The sequence below is a fragment of the Chaetodon auriga genome, chromosome 3, assembly GCF_051107435.1.
Source record: "Chaetodon auriga isolate fChaAug3 chromosome 3, fChaAug3.hap1, whole genome shotgun sequence".
In the NCBI taxonomy this organism is placed as follows: Eukaryota; Metazoa; Chordata; class Actinopteri; order Chaetodontiformes; family Chaetodontidae; genus Chaetodon; species Chaetodon auriga.
Window position 1 is genome coordinate 1,259,064 of NC_135076.1, and position 15,718 is coordinate 1,274,781.

Consider the following 15,718-nt stretch of genomic DNA (forward strand, 5'->3'; position numbering starts at 1 on the left):
AAACAGAGTTAAACAGCGTTTTAGGTTCCGAAACGTCACAACATGCAACTGAAAATACTTAACGTCATGTGAGCGACTTATGTTTACACTCACGCCCTTAGGTTTGCCATACTTATGATGGTGCTCGATGGCGTATTTATCCGGGTTTATGTAAATGACAACATTTTTGAAAATGATGTTGTGTGCACGATGTTATTTTTGAAAATGTAGGGGCTAAAATATCCGTTTTCCAAATACCCTGCTATGTGTAAATGTAGCCTAAGACGTTTTGACTGACATCTCTCTTACATCGATCCCTCTTGTTCTTGGTGGGTGCCATTTGAGTTGAATGACTCCTAGTAGATGTTACAACTAATGCTCTAGATACTGCACCTGCTGTCACAGAGGGGAATTAAGTACATACATCAAATAAGCAGTTATGCCTCCTCTCAACCTCTTTTGTAGAAAGGTTGAAAATATGGGAGATTTACAGGAAATTATTTAAACACCTGGCCAGTGCTAAAGAAGAGTAAAATACAGGAGAATCCCAGGAAAAACAGGAAAGTTGGCAGGTATTGTCTTGTGACTTAATCAAACTTAATGATAGCTATAACTAAAAGTATGCAGAACTGGAAGCATTTCAAAGTGAAGTAAGTGTGAAGAGGACTTGAAGATTGTTCCATTTACTTACATTGTAAAAATTGATGAAAAAAGATTGATATTTCGAACAAGTATGAAAAAGATAATTACATGCATAAATGTCCTTCATGAGCTGAGCATTTTGATATTTGAATGGTTTCGCTAGCTGAAAGTATGCAGAAGTAGTAGTTGGCTGTATGGTATGGAATCAGAATTAAAAGAATAAAGATAAAATGTGCGAAGAACAATTGATAGAATGAATTAATAATAACAGTAATAATAACAATAATAATAATAATTAGAAATCGGAGCTAGTACAGGCACAGCCTCCCAGATAAGCAACATACACCATTAGTGCTTTATTTTCACAACCCCCTTCCCCCAAACGTGTAGAGATGAAGAGGCAGTGAGGACGGCAGAGCGAAAAATGAGAGTGAAAAATAAATGACAGATGAATATAATACACAATACAAAGGGAGGAAAGACAAAATATAACTGGCTAACACTGTGAAAGGCCAGGACTACAAGCGGTAGCACTATTCTGTTCTGCCGCAGCCAGGCGGGCGGGGGTGGGGGGCTGCCGTTGAGCCAGAAGCTTGACGCGGGACGTTCCTGGTCTACAGCACCGCGGATTTACTCCACCTGGCACGCGCACGATGATGGAAATGAATATGGAATGATAACGACCCACAGCGCAAGATGGGCAGGCGATGAGATCAGCTTTAACTTCCCCCGGTGGCGCCTCGGCTTCGAAATGGTAGGACTAAACCCGTTCCGATACAGTAATAGATTCGAATGTCCCTTCCGATTGGTGTACTGTTCCATGTTTTCCGAAAAGACGCAAGTCGAGGAGTTGGTTGAGTAACAATAACTACGCAGCTGAAAGTGAAGCAGAACGTGAGCAAGCTATAAATCTCTATTTCTCTGGGTCTTTTAGTTTGTAGCTGCGTCCAAACGTTTGCTTAAGGAGAGTATCTGCCGCTAAATTTCATTCAAAAAGCTGGCCAATAAGATATTCATTGCACGCCTGCAAATATAAACAGCTGACACAACACAACTTGAAAACAATCATGAATTGTCATGAATCACGCTTACATTCGGCAAATACTCTCCACGCCAAATACCACATACTTTGATAAAATATTAACTTTAAGAAGCGTTTTCAGCCGTGCGTTCAATTGGTGTCTTCCGTCAAACACACTGCAGGGCGGAAGCCGGCAGTGGGAAGTGATTATAAAACTTGATATTTTGCTAACATAAAGGTCTTTTTTGCGTATAATATATAGGCCGAATTTTCCAAAAGGCCATCAAATAGGGGAAGAGTCGATTTCTCACACGAGGCGGTAAGTGTGTCTGACATTAAATACTAAGTAATCTTAAAATTCGTATAGTTTTTAGTGAAGTTTGGAGTAACGTCGCCTTCGTGCAGGAGAATGGGGCGTATTGGCGTTATACATGATTTATCCCACAGGCAAATGTGGTTTCCTACGCCTGGCGGCGCATGAGCAAGCGGACAACATGATGTGTGTATATCAACGCGTGGTGAAAGTTATTAAGTGTCGGGGTTTTGAAGAAGAGCGTGCAGTTACAGGCCCATCTGCCTCCGTTGCAGTTCGTCACGCGGGACGGCGGATGGCCAAGTTGAAGTTCACCTCAAGCCTCCTCCTCTCGGCGTGTGTGTGTGCATGTCTGTGTGTGCGTGCGTGCGAGCGAGTGTGTGTTAGTCAGCAGAAAATGGCCGCAGTTAGTGCCAGCGGACAGAGTTAGAATGACAGAACGACAGAGGGCCTCCTGTCTATGGATACTGTTGGGGCAGAGAGCCGCTAGGATAAACTCAGAGCTGTAACTGCTGAAGGCAGTCCTCCTGTACCCGCAGTCCCGATGGAAACAGTCACTGGAAGACTTGAGTTCAAGCTGCAGAATGAGCCACTTCACAACAGCTCAGATGCCAGTGTGGAGAATAAAGACGTGAAATATTGCCGCTCCATCACCATGAGCTCCATTAGATGATACGTGGCAAAGATTAAATTTGAGCATGTGAATTTTATTGATTGCTGTGAATCCCTCAGCTTCCAAAAACGATGCGAACAGACGTTTTGTGGTGCTGTTGCTCTGACATAAAAAAAAGGGCAACTCGCCGCCCCATTTCAGGTGTCACCCATCACCATGTACCTGAATAGCGTAAAAGATGGTCATTTAACAAAAATACTTTTGATATGTAAATTGTTTGAAATTTTAGTGAAAAAAAGAAACTGCACACTGTGTAAGTTAATACATACTGCAGATAGTTTCTTGTAACTAGTTTAAGCAGCAGTATAATTTTGCATTTTGAGCACTGCCAGCTACCACTTTGACTGTAAAATATGTGTACCTGCATGGTAATCAAACCGTTTCAACATGGCACGGTGGTCTTTTATTTACTTACTTGTTACAGCAGGAGCTATGCAAAGCATTCAGACTTTGAAGAAATGTCTTTGAAACCAAAAAAGTGAAAACCACAATATTCTTTGAAAACTTGTTTGAATTAAGATTATTATGACACGATATTGTATACATCATGTAAAGTAAAACAATTAAAAGTACATTTTGTAAATTCAAGTCATTGGATGAGTGAAGTTTATCAAATTTCCAATCACCCAAAACCAAGTTTGACTTACTCATAGCTCCATAAATGAATGTCACAGAATGTCAACATTACAATAATAAACATTTCTGTGTATTACATTTTCAGAGGCAATAATATAAAGTAGGTTTGGGCAAACCTACACAACTGTTTATTTCTATTTTCATATCGTCCCCTCATGGTTACTCAAGCCACCTCACTAATGGTTAAAACTGTAAACCAGCACAAAAATGACCAATTACCAACATAAAGCACTATGTTCTCAACAGAGACATTACAAACTAACAACTTACTAACAAAGGTAAACTTTTATTTTGCAACATAAAACAGCAAACTCAAATGTCTAGGATGTGTAGGATGTACTGGCAGAAATGGAATTTGACATTCATAATTATGTTTTCATGAGTGTATAATCACCTGAAAATAAGTACTGTTGAGTTTTTGTTACCTTAGAGTGAGCCCTTTATGTATACAGAGAGAGTGGGTCTTCTTATATTTCTATATTTCCATATTTCTACAGTATCCCAGATCAGACAAACCAAATACTGACTCTAGACGGGGCATTTCAAGTTTTCTGCATTTTCAGTGACCACCGTAGAGGAAGGTCAGTATTCACTTGGTTGTCATCTGCAACCTCTCCGCTAGATGTCACTAAATCCTGTCCAATTTCACACTGGAGCTTAAGCAAACTCTGGTTCTGACCAGATTGCAGTGCACTCTGCTCCACCAAGGTTGCAAAATGTGGATAAATGTTTCAATCAGGAGAGACTTATAAGAGCAACAAATGAGAATTTGAAATTTTAAGTGATTTATTATAAACATAAGAAATAGACTTTGGTGCTTAGACCCCAGCAGGAAGTAGATCATCATGGGAAGCAGTCCTGTGCATAAGGTGATCCCAAAATGAAGGAAACTCTCACAAAGCTTAAACACTGGCGGTGGTGAAGAGAATGGAACTGGAGATTGGAATGACTTCTGACTGGAGATGGCCAGGCATCCACAGTTGAGGTGGTGAAGAGGTGGACATGGGTTACAGCAGCATCACAGTACTGACTTGCACCTGAATGACAGCACAGAGAGAGAGAGAGAGAGAGAGAGAGAGGGAGAAAGCATTTTTGAAATTTGACATCTTACAGATAATTGGCCAAAAGTGAGCATGTCAGGTTGTGTTTGGATGAAGACAAGAATGATTTTGTGTAGTTTAGAGGTCAAGGGAAATTGGAGGGTGACTTAGAAGGCATGCACAAAGAGATCATCTTCCTGACTGAACTTGCGCTAAGTTTAATTTATTCATTCCCTTTTTATTGGGCATCAACCTTGCATTTACATGTGTGTTATCTAAAAATCTGACATGAAGCCCAAACAAATGCTTTGGACATCTGAGCGGTGAGTCTGCAGGTGCAGGCAATAGATAGATAGATTAAAATGTCAGATACGCTTACGGTCTAGACGCATAATTAGTGATAAATAAAAATGCAACACCCTGTATTTGGGGTGGGAGTTAGTAATATGACTAAAATCTTCTATCACTGTATATGTCATGTTATATTACAGTAAAGGTATATACCACAGTATTTTAATTGTTATGTAAATTTACTTGGTTTAAAATAACCATACCATACCATACTTCATCGCATTTGATTATTTTCTTCTTTTATTTGAAACTTCCTTAACAAACCAAAACAACTGCCTCACATGAAACAGCATTTGACTTTGAAAACAAAACCATAAAACTAACTGGTTTTAAAAATGGAAGCTTCAGAGTTCCAAATGAGAACAACAGAGATGCAATAGAGGTGCATTATCGCAACTAACTGTTGCTCTTGCGTCTCGTGACAATGTGGTAAGCAGCAGTGCTACTTAAATCACATGACCTTGCAGGGCAGCTGGATTGCTAAAATGTGCTGCTTGCCCCAAATATACAGCAGAGACACTAAAGCCATTTTCACACCCACTCACCCACTGTGTAGCAGGGTAGCAGTGCATACACTGTCAATGACTGTGTAAATACAGCTTAAGGGATAGCTCCCACAGTGGAAACAGTTTAGCCAAATCTCGACTGGTGGACGCATTTCTACCCTTGCACGGTATGTATATAGTGTCATACCAAACCTAATTTTGGGATTTTGTGAGTTTTATTCAAATGCCAAAAGTGAGCCAAGGGATATAGCACGGCCTATCTTCAAGCTATGTAAAAGTCTGTGTGTCTTGTGCTCAGTGCAACAGTATCACAGCATCATCATCAGCAGTCATATGGAATGCAGTGCAAAGTTTTGGTTAGCACGTACTGTATAAGGAGAATGGAGATGCAGGATGTCAGATCCATGAAAAAGAGATGGCAAAGAGGTTTGATATTAAGGATCTAAAATTGACTCACTCATGTAGATTAACGGGGTGTAGCAGGAGGACATGCCGCTCAACCAGAAACATCTCTAAATGCACAGTAGGGCACAGATTCTACAGATTATTTTTGCAATATCTTATCTTAAAATCACCTTAATATCAGTGTGGAAAAAAACAATCGTTGATATATGATCAAGCATAATATAAGGACAGTGTCAGAGCAAATCATCCTATGCTATATTCCTTCATTCCTTTCAATCCAATGTCATTTTATTTCTATAACACTTTAACAACTCATTTGTCACAAAGACACTTTTTTGATGTCATACAGTTTAGAGAAAAATAATTTAAGGCATCTGTTGAAGATTAGGGATATCAGAACATCAGCCCCAGGAATAGCAAGGCTATAGCAACAAAGCCTGTTTATTTGTTCATTCTATTAATTCATGTGTGTCACACAAAAGTGTTTATACATTATATTGACTGGGAACAATATCTAATCTAGCATGATGAACGGTCAAAATCATTAGATCTCTCTATATCTACACGCATCACAGTTACTGTAATGAAGACCATGAAGAGATATTTCCTGAATTTCAGATTCAATGAATGCCAACAGTCTTTCTCCAGAATGACTCAACCCACCTAGTGAGGTCTGTAGTTCAACAGCAGGGTTTGAAAGACAGCAATGTCATATAGATTAAACTGTTTAACTGTACATCAAGTAGAATTAGCCCCACCTGTACCAGCTACAATACAATATTAAAAAAACTGTTCACATGTATATGTATTGGTGATAATTATTCACTAATTTATGTAATGATGAATTAGGAATCATTCTCCATAATGAGTTCAGAATGCAAATTGTTCACCAGGTTGCCTTTTTTATTGATTCTGTCCATATTGTACATTATTACATTAGTGAAATATCGGCTGCATTCCTGTATACATTTACAAACCTTGGTCTGGTTCATCTTCTTCTCATCAACATGATGTTTCTCCTCTCTCCCCCTCTCAGTTAAAGTCGCACTGTGCATCTGGGTGGCTCCTGATAACTTCTGCTACACTTGCACTGCTAGTGGACAGCCGTTTAGGGTACAACACAGAAAAGACGCTGTCATGCAGTTAACTAATTATCCTAAACACTGCATTGATTTGATCATGCAGTGTGTATGAAAAAAATAAAATATAAAAAATGTCTTCAAACAATTTCAAAATTCCTCATTGTGCAGAATATGAGAGGCAGTAATATAAATCGTAGATTAATATCAGGAGCAGGTACACAGTGAAGGGATGGGTCACTGAACCACACTGACTGCACCAAGCCTGTTGAACATGGACTTGAATTGACATGGTTATTAGCTTGAGAATACTGAAAGGAGTGCAATATCTTCTTTTGTTTGTCAGCTCCTATGGTTACAATATTCTTTGTGTTTGCATGTGTATGCATTTATCCATTCCTTTTTTTTGTCTGGGGACTTGACAGAAAGTTTCTGATTGTTATATAGTGATAAAGTTTTTCCACTGTCCAAGTTCCTTACCTTAGTGCACTAATGGTATAGCCATTACATCAGTGCTGCTATTGCTGTTATCACTATTGCTAGTGTTACTACTACTTTTTCTGGCTACAACCCATATTCAAGCAACATTATTAATGAGTGGAGCTTCAATAAGGCTCAAGATTAAACAGTGATATCTGCATGGAAATTAGCCGAATGTGGCAAAAAGTACTGTTTATCGAGGTGAAATATATACAATAAATTTAGGGACAGACTGACCAAATCAAGTTTTAACATTAAATGTGCTGCCGCTCAGCCTTGTGTATGGATGTGAAATGTTAAGATTTTATTGATACCGACACTATTATGAATTCTGCTTATTGGTCTGATTCTTTATCAATTCCCTCATTGCTAATCCATTTCAGTTGAACTGGCTGGAGCCTAAGAGCAAGATGTAGCAACATTCTGTCTGTAGTCATCTAAAATGGATGAATTGAGGGAATATTTGTAAAGCCTTCTGGCAAGGCAGCTGTGGATCAGGAGGTAGAGTGGGTTGTCCACTGATCACAGTGTTAGTGGTTTGATCCAGGCCCCCTCCTGTCTACATGTATAATAATGTAAATAATGTAAAATTATGTGTAGAATGCATTACTAATGTACAAAACATACCTTATATCAAATGTTTATTATTATATGACTTATTATACTCAACATGGAACAGAGTGCTACAAAAAATAAATTTTAAAGTACAAAAACAAATACCCATCTCAATTTTTTTTTTATATAAGATCTACAAACTTAACTATTTACAGTGAAACAACATAGAGAAGCTTAGAGAATTACACTCTGCCTTTGTGTTATCGATAAAACCACTGCAGCTATTATTGAGGTCCCCAACATCCATACCTTGGTAACTGTGCATTTGAGGAAGTTTTTATGAAGCGATTTATACAGTGATTTTCACAAGTAATATTATCTGTGTATATAAAGTCTTAGGACAATAATAAAATGAGTGATAAATATAAGGGAATAAAGAGTTATACTGTAACATCATATCTAGATGTCGCAATAATGCACATTTACTGGAAAGCTATCATAGCATCAGTATGAGTAATGTCAGACAATAATTTGTGTTTTAAATGTGATAAATGTGTTGTTTGTGTAGGTGTGCATAGTGTGTCAAGCATGCAGTGTAACAGCAATTTCCTCATAGGTCCACTGCTGTGGTCATCGCTATTCTCTTGCAATAGGACCAGCTGGATGGCCAAAACAGTGTTAGTAGTACAAAACAAAAGCGTTTGTTTTACTCAAACACATACCTATAAATGGTAAAATCAGAGACACTGATAATTTTGCAGTGGTCTCTAAATTTATTCCAGAACTGTATATCTGCTGCTTTGAAGACTGTTACTGTTATTTCACTGATAAAAACAGTGTTCTCTGTTAAAGTTAAGCAGAAAAACTTTCATTTAGTTTTTACTGTAGACTGGGGTTAGACTATGAAGTGATTCAGTGAGTGCTTGATTTCCAACCATTGACAACCAACACGCTAGACTCCCACTGATTTTTTTCTTAATGCCAAAGTTTGAGATCAGATTGTGCTTGTTTTTTGGGTTGGTTGGTAGATCGTAAAGCCCAAACAAGGCAAATATTTCTTTTCTCCTGTTGCTTTACAGTAGATTTTTCAAGCCTGCCTTGAGTACATGGCTTGTGAGTCATGTAGATAATAATGTAAACAATAATAAAAAATATATAAATTAGTCTGATGTCTTAAACATTGCAGTGATAACATCCCAAGCCCTCTGGTTGTAATCATAGTTGCAGTATGTAAAATCATAAGAATCATTCTATGTTGATACTGTATGTCGGGAAGGAAAGCAGATGGATATTTGCTACAGCATGCTGCCACTGATTCCTGGTGTGCTGCTCAATCAGGCCTGTAGATGTGAACCATGATAGGGAATAGCAGGTGTCTGGATGAGTAGTTCCACCATGCCGATTTGTGCTGCTGTGATGCTCATTTAAGTAGTAGACTTTGTTTGTATGCAGACCATTACTCAAACGTAAAATAAAAGTATGTATTTCATTTTAAACCAATGTCTCAGTAACATTTCTTTGAAAAAAACACTGTACCTGAAACATATGGTGGCCCTGACAGCTCAGTGCACTGCAAATCCAGAAAACACAACCAAATACACAAACACACTGCAATAGTGGGGAAACACAACCAAAACAAACATGTTCTGTAAATACAGAAATCACAACCAAATATAGATGAGACAGATATAGGAGCACAGATGACAACAGAAACTGTTTCCAGAGGACAGTTAAATTAACGAACATGGTTGGGACATGCTTGTTTTTTACCATGTTTTGTGATTCTTGAGGTCAGGTCTGTGTAACGATTCTTATTTTAGTTTTTCTGCTCCTGTGTGCATGCACGGTGTGATCTGCAAAACCCCAGTACTGCTCATCCTCACCTCAACAGCATCATGATCACATACAGTTCCACGCTAGAAGGGATTTTACAAAATTTGATTAAGTGTGGTGTGTATGTTTCTATTATTATTATTATTGTTACAATTACAATTAGTAATTTGGCAATTTGGCTTTTATCCAAAGCAACGTACATATGAATTCACACACCGATGGTACAGCATCGGGGGCAGTTTTGGGGTGCAGTATCTTGTCCAAGGATACTTCGGCATGTGGACTGCCGAGGCCAGGGATCGAACCACTGCTTCTGATCGGTGGACGACTGCTCTACTTCCTGAGCCACAGCCGCCCAGTATTGTTGTTAACAATATTATAACACTGGGATAGTAAAAATAGTCATCAATCTCTAAATCTCTGCACAGATCATTGAAATGAAATGACTGAATGCCACTCCACGCTCTGCAAGGTCTTGTGAGGTTTGTTCAGCTCAAGCGCACAGTAAAGAAATCAGAAATCCACAATATAAACTGACAGATACACAAATCCATTATTTCAGGCTCACCAGCTCACATTTGGCTTGTCACAGCAAATAAAAAGAAATGCAGTTAGGTATGTTAATGTATCTCAGCAGGTCTCACAGAATGATACAGATTAAATCTGGATGAAGTTGGGTGCTTTTAAACTTTGAAAGTGTTAGTACATGTACCAGCCAAAATCCAGTATCCAATATAATTGTTGATTCACTCACCCCTCATGTCTACTTGACTGATGCCAGTCATGCCTCTGTCACTGTTCAAAGCTCCACTGTAAATGGTTCAGAAGTGGAGTGTCAAGAAAGTGTCTATTCTTCAGCAAAGACAATACTACTACTACAAAGACATGCTACTGTAACCACTAATTAATATACACACCACTTTGTCTTACCTTTTCTGTTTATCTGTATTTCCTGAATAGTGTATTAGCTAAAGCATCACACTCCTCCTCCTTTACAGACTTCAGAGAGAAAGTTACAGAAACAAACAAGAAAAATGTTTTTCATTGTATATATGTAATGATAATGGAATGACAGATAATGTACAGCATTGCAGATAAAAGACCCACAACAGAGACTCTCTGTTCACACATTTGGCAGACATGGGCACACTGGCTAGAAATTCATGTATTGGAATTCTGGTCCAGGATGCACGTAACATGTTGCAAGTGTCCCAACTCTCTGCACACCAAAGCAAGCCATCTAAGCAGTGTAAGAAAGCACCGTAGAGCACCTTTTTTCAGCTTTTCAAAAGGGTCATTCAAGAGGATACAGAGCATGGTAAAAGTTGTCATTTTCTCTGAATTAAGACAACAGGTACATACTGCCACAGACTACAAAAATAGAAATTCTAGTAGAAGGCAACTGAAGAGTGGGTGTAGGCCAGAAGAATCATGGTTGACCAGAATTTTTTAGCACATGGCTTACTTCCTGAACATTTTCTTAAACTTTCAACCACATTTGCTTGTCATCATCATTATTGGAGTTGCAGTTGTGATGAAAGAGGTTCCATTATTACAATATAAGAGAGAGAAAATAAGATAGCACTTAATTGATCCCAAAGAATAAAAATCAACTATGTATATGCCTATTGTTGAAAAATATACAACGCATGAAAAATTGCACAGGAAGTAATTGTATTGCACCAGCACCATGTAGTCAATAATGTGAGCATATATTAACATTGATAACAGTAGTGCAAACAAAAAACAAACAAAAAAAGAAACAGTAGGTTTATGACGTAGAATTGGGAAAAACAGCTGCAACACGGTGCTACTTTACATAATGCTGGAGTTAAACAGCCTGACATCTGATGGAATGAAGGACCTGCGGTACCGTTCTCTCTTACCCAATGGATGCAGCAGTCTGTTACAAAAGGAGCTGCTTAAGCTCTGTCTCATGCAGAGGATGGGATGGGTTGTCCATGATCGATGTCAGCTTGGCTAACATCCTCTTCTCACCCACCTCCTTGATGGTGTCCAGAGTGCAGTCAAGGATGGAGCCACCTCTCCTGACCAGTTTGTTTAGTATTTTTCTGTCCCTCTCTGAGCTTCCACAACCCCAGCAGACTACTGCGTAGAAAACTGCAGATGCCACCAGAGTCATAAAAAGTTCTTAACTGTGTCCTACATACTCCAAAAGACCACAGTCTTCTAAGCAGATGGAGATGACTTTGGCCCCTCCTGTACAGGACATCTGTGTTGTTTGTCCAGTCCAGTTTGTAGTTAAGGTGAACAGCCAAGTATTTGTACATGTCCACAATCTCAATATCCAAACCCTGGATGCTGACTGGTGTAATCAGTGACACATTCCTGCAGAAATCTATCACCATCTCATTTATCTTGTGGCATTTATGTGCAGGTGGTTCAGTCCACACCAGTTGACAAAGATGGCGATGACCTCCTTGTATTCCAGTTTGTTCCCCTGTGGTACACGTCCAACAATGGCTGTGTCATTGGAGAACTTCTAGTCTGTTGTGTAGAGGAAAGGAGAGACGGCTGTACCCTGCAGAGCCCTCATGCTGCAAACCACCGCATCAGACACGCAGTCATAAAGCCAAGCGTAATGTGGTCTATTGGTAGGGTAGTTGATGGTCCACTCAGCCTGGTGGCAGTCTCCTCCAGCTCCCTCCCCCTGAGCAGTGATGATCAGATTATGTTGTGTTGAAAGCACTTGAGAAGTCAAAAAACTCTCTGGGATGAACAGTCTTTGGGAATGGAACCACACACAGACTGAGGCTCTTGTTGAAGATGGAGATCGGCAACATCTCCTCCTCCACACTGACTGTGAACACTAGGGCCCCCCACGGGTGTGTCCTTAGCCCTCTGCTTTTCTCCCTCTATACCCATGACTGTACGTCCAAGAACAGCTCCAACACCATCATTAAATTTGCTGACGATACCACCATCATCGGCTGCATCACGGATGGTGATGAGTCAGCCTACAGAGAGGCAGTGAGAGCACTGACGTCATGGTGCAGTGACAACAACCTCCTGCTCAACGTCAGCAAAACCAAGGCGATGATCGTGGACAACAGGAGGCTTCAGGGAGGAGGACACGCCCCCATCCACATTGAGGGAGCAGCAGTGGAGAGAGTCAGCAGCTTCAGGTTCCTGGGGATCAACATCAGTGAGGACCTCAGCTGGACTCACCACACAGACCTGATTGTAAGGTTAGCGAGACAGTGCCTCTTCTGCCTGTGGCGTCTGAAGAGGTTTGGCATGAACGCTGGGATTCTGTCAAACCTCTACAGATGCACCATCAAGAGTATCCTAGCTGAAAACATCACGGCCTGGTATGGCAGCTGCACTGCCCTGGAGCGCAAAGCACTGCAGAGGGTTTCAGTCTGTTGGTGTCATCAGCTCCGATGCTGCTCCCCCAGCACACTGCAGCAAAGAAGAGTGCGCTGCCAACAACAGACTGGTAGAAGATCTCCAATATCTTGTTGCACACATTGAATGAGCTGAGCCTTCTCAGGAAATAGAGTCTGCTCATCCCCTTCTTGTAGACAGTGTTGATGTTTAGTCTGTTGCCAAGGTACATTCTGTACCACTGTGACATTCTCTCCCAGAATGCACAGTGGTTGTGTGGTTGTCCTGTTCCTTCTGAAATCAATCACCATCTCTTTGGTCTTGGCCATGTTAAGCAGCAGGGGATTTCTACCAGACCATTCCACAAAATTGTCCACCACTGCTCTGTATTCCTCCTCTCGTCCATCCTTTATACAACCCACCCTGCTGAGCCGCCCAAAAACTTCTGTAGGTGGCACTATGAGGAGTTGTATTGGAAGTCTGAGGTGTACAAGATGAAGAGAAAAGGAGATAAAATAGTCCCCTGTGGTGCTCCAGTACTCTTTTCCACGGTCTCAGACAGATCACTTCCAGTCAAACAAAATGTGGTCTATCTGTCAGGTAGTCAGGAATCGAGGAGATAGTGGGCGCGTTGACTCCCAGCTTCTCACCCAGGTGCAGCGGCTAGATGATATTGAATGCACTGGAGAAATCGAAGAAAGTTATCCTCATAGTGCTGCTGCTACAATCCAGGTGAGAGTGAGCATGCTGCAGCAGGTGTATGATGGTGTCGTCCACATCCAGATGAGGTTGGTAGGTGAACTGTAGAGGGTCCACTGATGATTTCACATGCAGTTGGAGGTGGGCCAGGACCAGCCTCTCCAGCACCTTCATCATGACTGGTAAGGGCAACTGGTCAGTAGTCGTTAAGGCAAGATGGAGACGTCTTCTTTGGAACAGGAACCATGCAGGACATCTTCCACAGCACCGAGGCTTTCTGCAGGCTCAGGCTCAGCTTGCAGAGGTGTCCCAGGATCACGGACAGCTAGCTGGCACAAGTCCTCGGGACTCTGGAACACCATCAGGGCCAGCAGCCTTGCCCAGGTGCAGCATCTCCAGCTGTCTTCTTACCTTGCCCACAGTCAGGCAGGGGATGGTGCTAGTGGAAGGGGTGCTGTGGGATGTGGGAGTTGAGTCCAAGGGAGGGATCACCAGGGGAGGTTGAGGGTTAGAGAAAGAAAGCTTGGGCAGGGTGGGTTATGGAGGCCATCGTGGATAGTGGTGAGGTGTGAAGGGGCGGAGGGCTACAAGGCCACTCCTGGCTGTGAGCTAAACCTGTTGAAAAGTTGTTTAGTCCATTGGCCTCTCAAGGCTGCCGGCTAGTGGTCTGTCTCTTGCATTGAGCCCCGTGATCTCCTTCATTCCTGTTCACACATCCTTCATTCTATTATGCTGGACTTTGGCTTCCAGATTCCTCCTGTAGGCATCTCTGTTCTGCCTCAGCTTTTCCCTCAGCTCATGCTGAACACTCCTCAGTTATTTTTTGTCCCCTGACCTGAAGGCTTGTTTCTTCCTATAAAGCAGACTCTCCAGGTCACTGGTGATCCAGGGCTTCTTCTTGGGAAAGCAGTGTACAGTCCAGGTTGGCAGTATGGTCTGTTCACAGAATTTGATGTACTCTGTGATACACTCTGTCAGGTTGTTGATGTCCTCCCCATTTGGCTCACACAACACATCCCAGTCTGTTGTCTCAAGGCAGTCGTACAGTGATTCATTATCCTCCTGAGTCCACCTCCTCACCATCCTCATGGACGCAGGCTGCTTCTGGACAAGAGGGACACACTGAGGTGTTAACACCAGGCTGTGTTCAGCTCTGCCTAGGGGGGCAAGGGCTGTGGCACTATACGCATCCTTTGCATCAGCATACAGTAGGTCTAGTGTGGTGTTGTCTCTGGTGGGGCAGTTAATAAATTGGTGGAATGTTGTTCATGAGTTTTGTCTAAAGTATTGTGATTAAAGTCCCCAGTAATGACAACAAACGCATTTGGTTGCTGCATTTGTAGCTCCACTATTGTGGAGTGGATGACGTCACAAGCTGCTTCCTAGTCAGCCTTCGGGGGGATGTAAACAGCGTTGGGCTGCAGAAATATACCTTAACGGTAACCCGTATGGGATTACATCACTTCTCATTCGCAAACAGTGCAATCCCTCCTCCCTTACCACTCTGACCCACATCTCTGTACGGCCGCACACAGCTGAAGCCGGGTACCTCCACGCACCGGTATGGGATGTGTGAGGGAAGCCATCACTCGGTAAAGGCCATTAGGCTGCACTGTTGGCATTCCCACTGAGTCATGACCAGCACGATGAGCTCGTGCATCTTATTCGCCAAAGACCTCATGTACCCCCGATGATCACCGGTCTGTATATCAGTGCCTTGGCCCTTTGTTTAGCTCCGGCTCTGCATCCCCAATGTCGACTCTTCAACTCTTCTGGGGCTACAATCCTCTCTCCAGGTGGCAGTATGGGTTTACACAATGCAATCAGCTGCTCGAGTATGATGACCGAGCTACTACAACAGACGACCACCTAACACAGCGCCATCTTGCAACCCATGTTGTTTGATAAGATAGTCTGAATTTTGTTTTTGTTTGTCTCTTCACTTGATCTCATTGATCACTTTAATTAAATTTTGATTTAGCCATATTCCGTTAAGTTGTTCTGACAGACAAGTTTTCTGTTTCTGTCACACAAGAATTTAATAGTGATTTAAGTACAGCTCAAGAACACTACCTGTTACATGAGAGCCTAAGTCATTTTTGTGAGACTGGAAAATTACTTTTGTACTTGCACAATAATTTGTCAACATGGACATATC

General features: G+C 41.4%; 1 protein-coding gene across 9 annotated transcripts in view; it reads left to right on the top strand.

The window, feature by feature from the left end:
- The first annotated feature begins 1,156 nt into the window (after nt 1–1,156).
- nfic (nuclear factor I/C) overlaps nt 1,157–15,718 on the top strand; it is a 184,250-nt gene continuing 169,688 nt past the window's right edge. For 7 of the 9 annotated variants that reach the window (XR_013075865.1, XM_076722651.1, XM_076722673.1 and 4 more), the window contains exon 1: nt 1,157–1,375. Coding sequence is in view for 7 of the 9 variants with exons in the window: in XM_076722651.1 (XP_076578766.1) it covers nt 1,295–1,375 (81 nt within the window). In the remaining 2 variants the exon portion in view is untranslated. The remainder of the gene's footprint in view (nt 1,376–15,718) is intronic. The other 2 variants (XR_013075868.1, XM_076722710.1) reach the window with 1 other exon arrangement.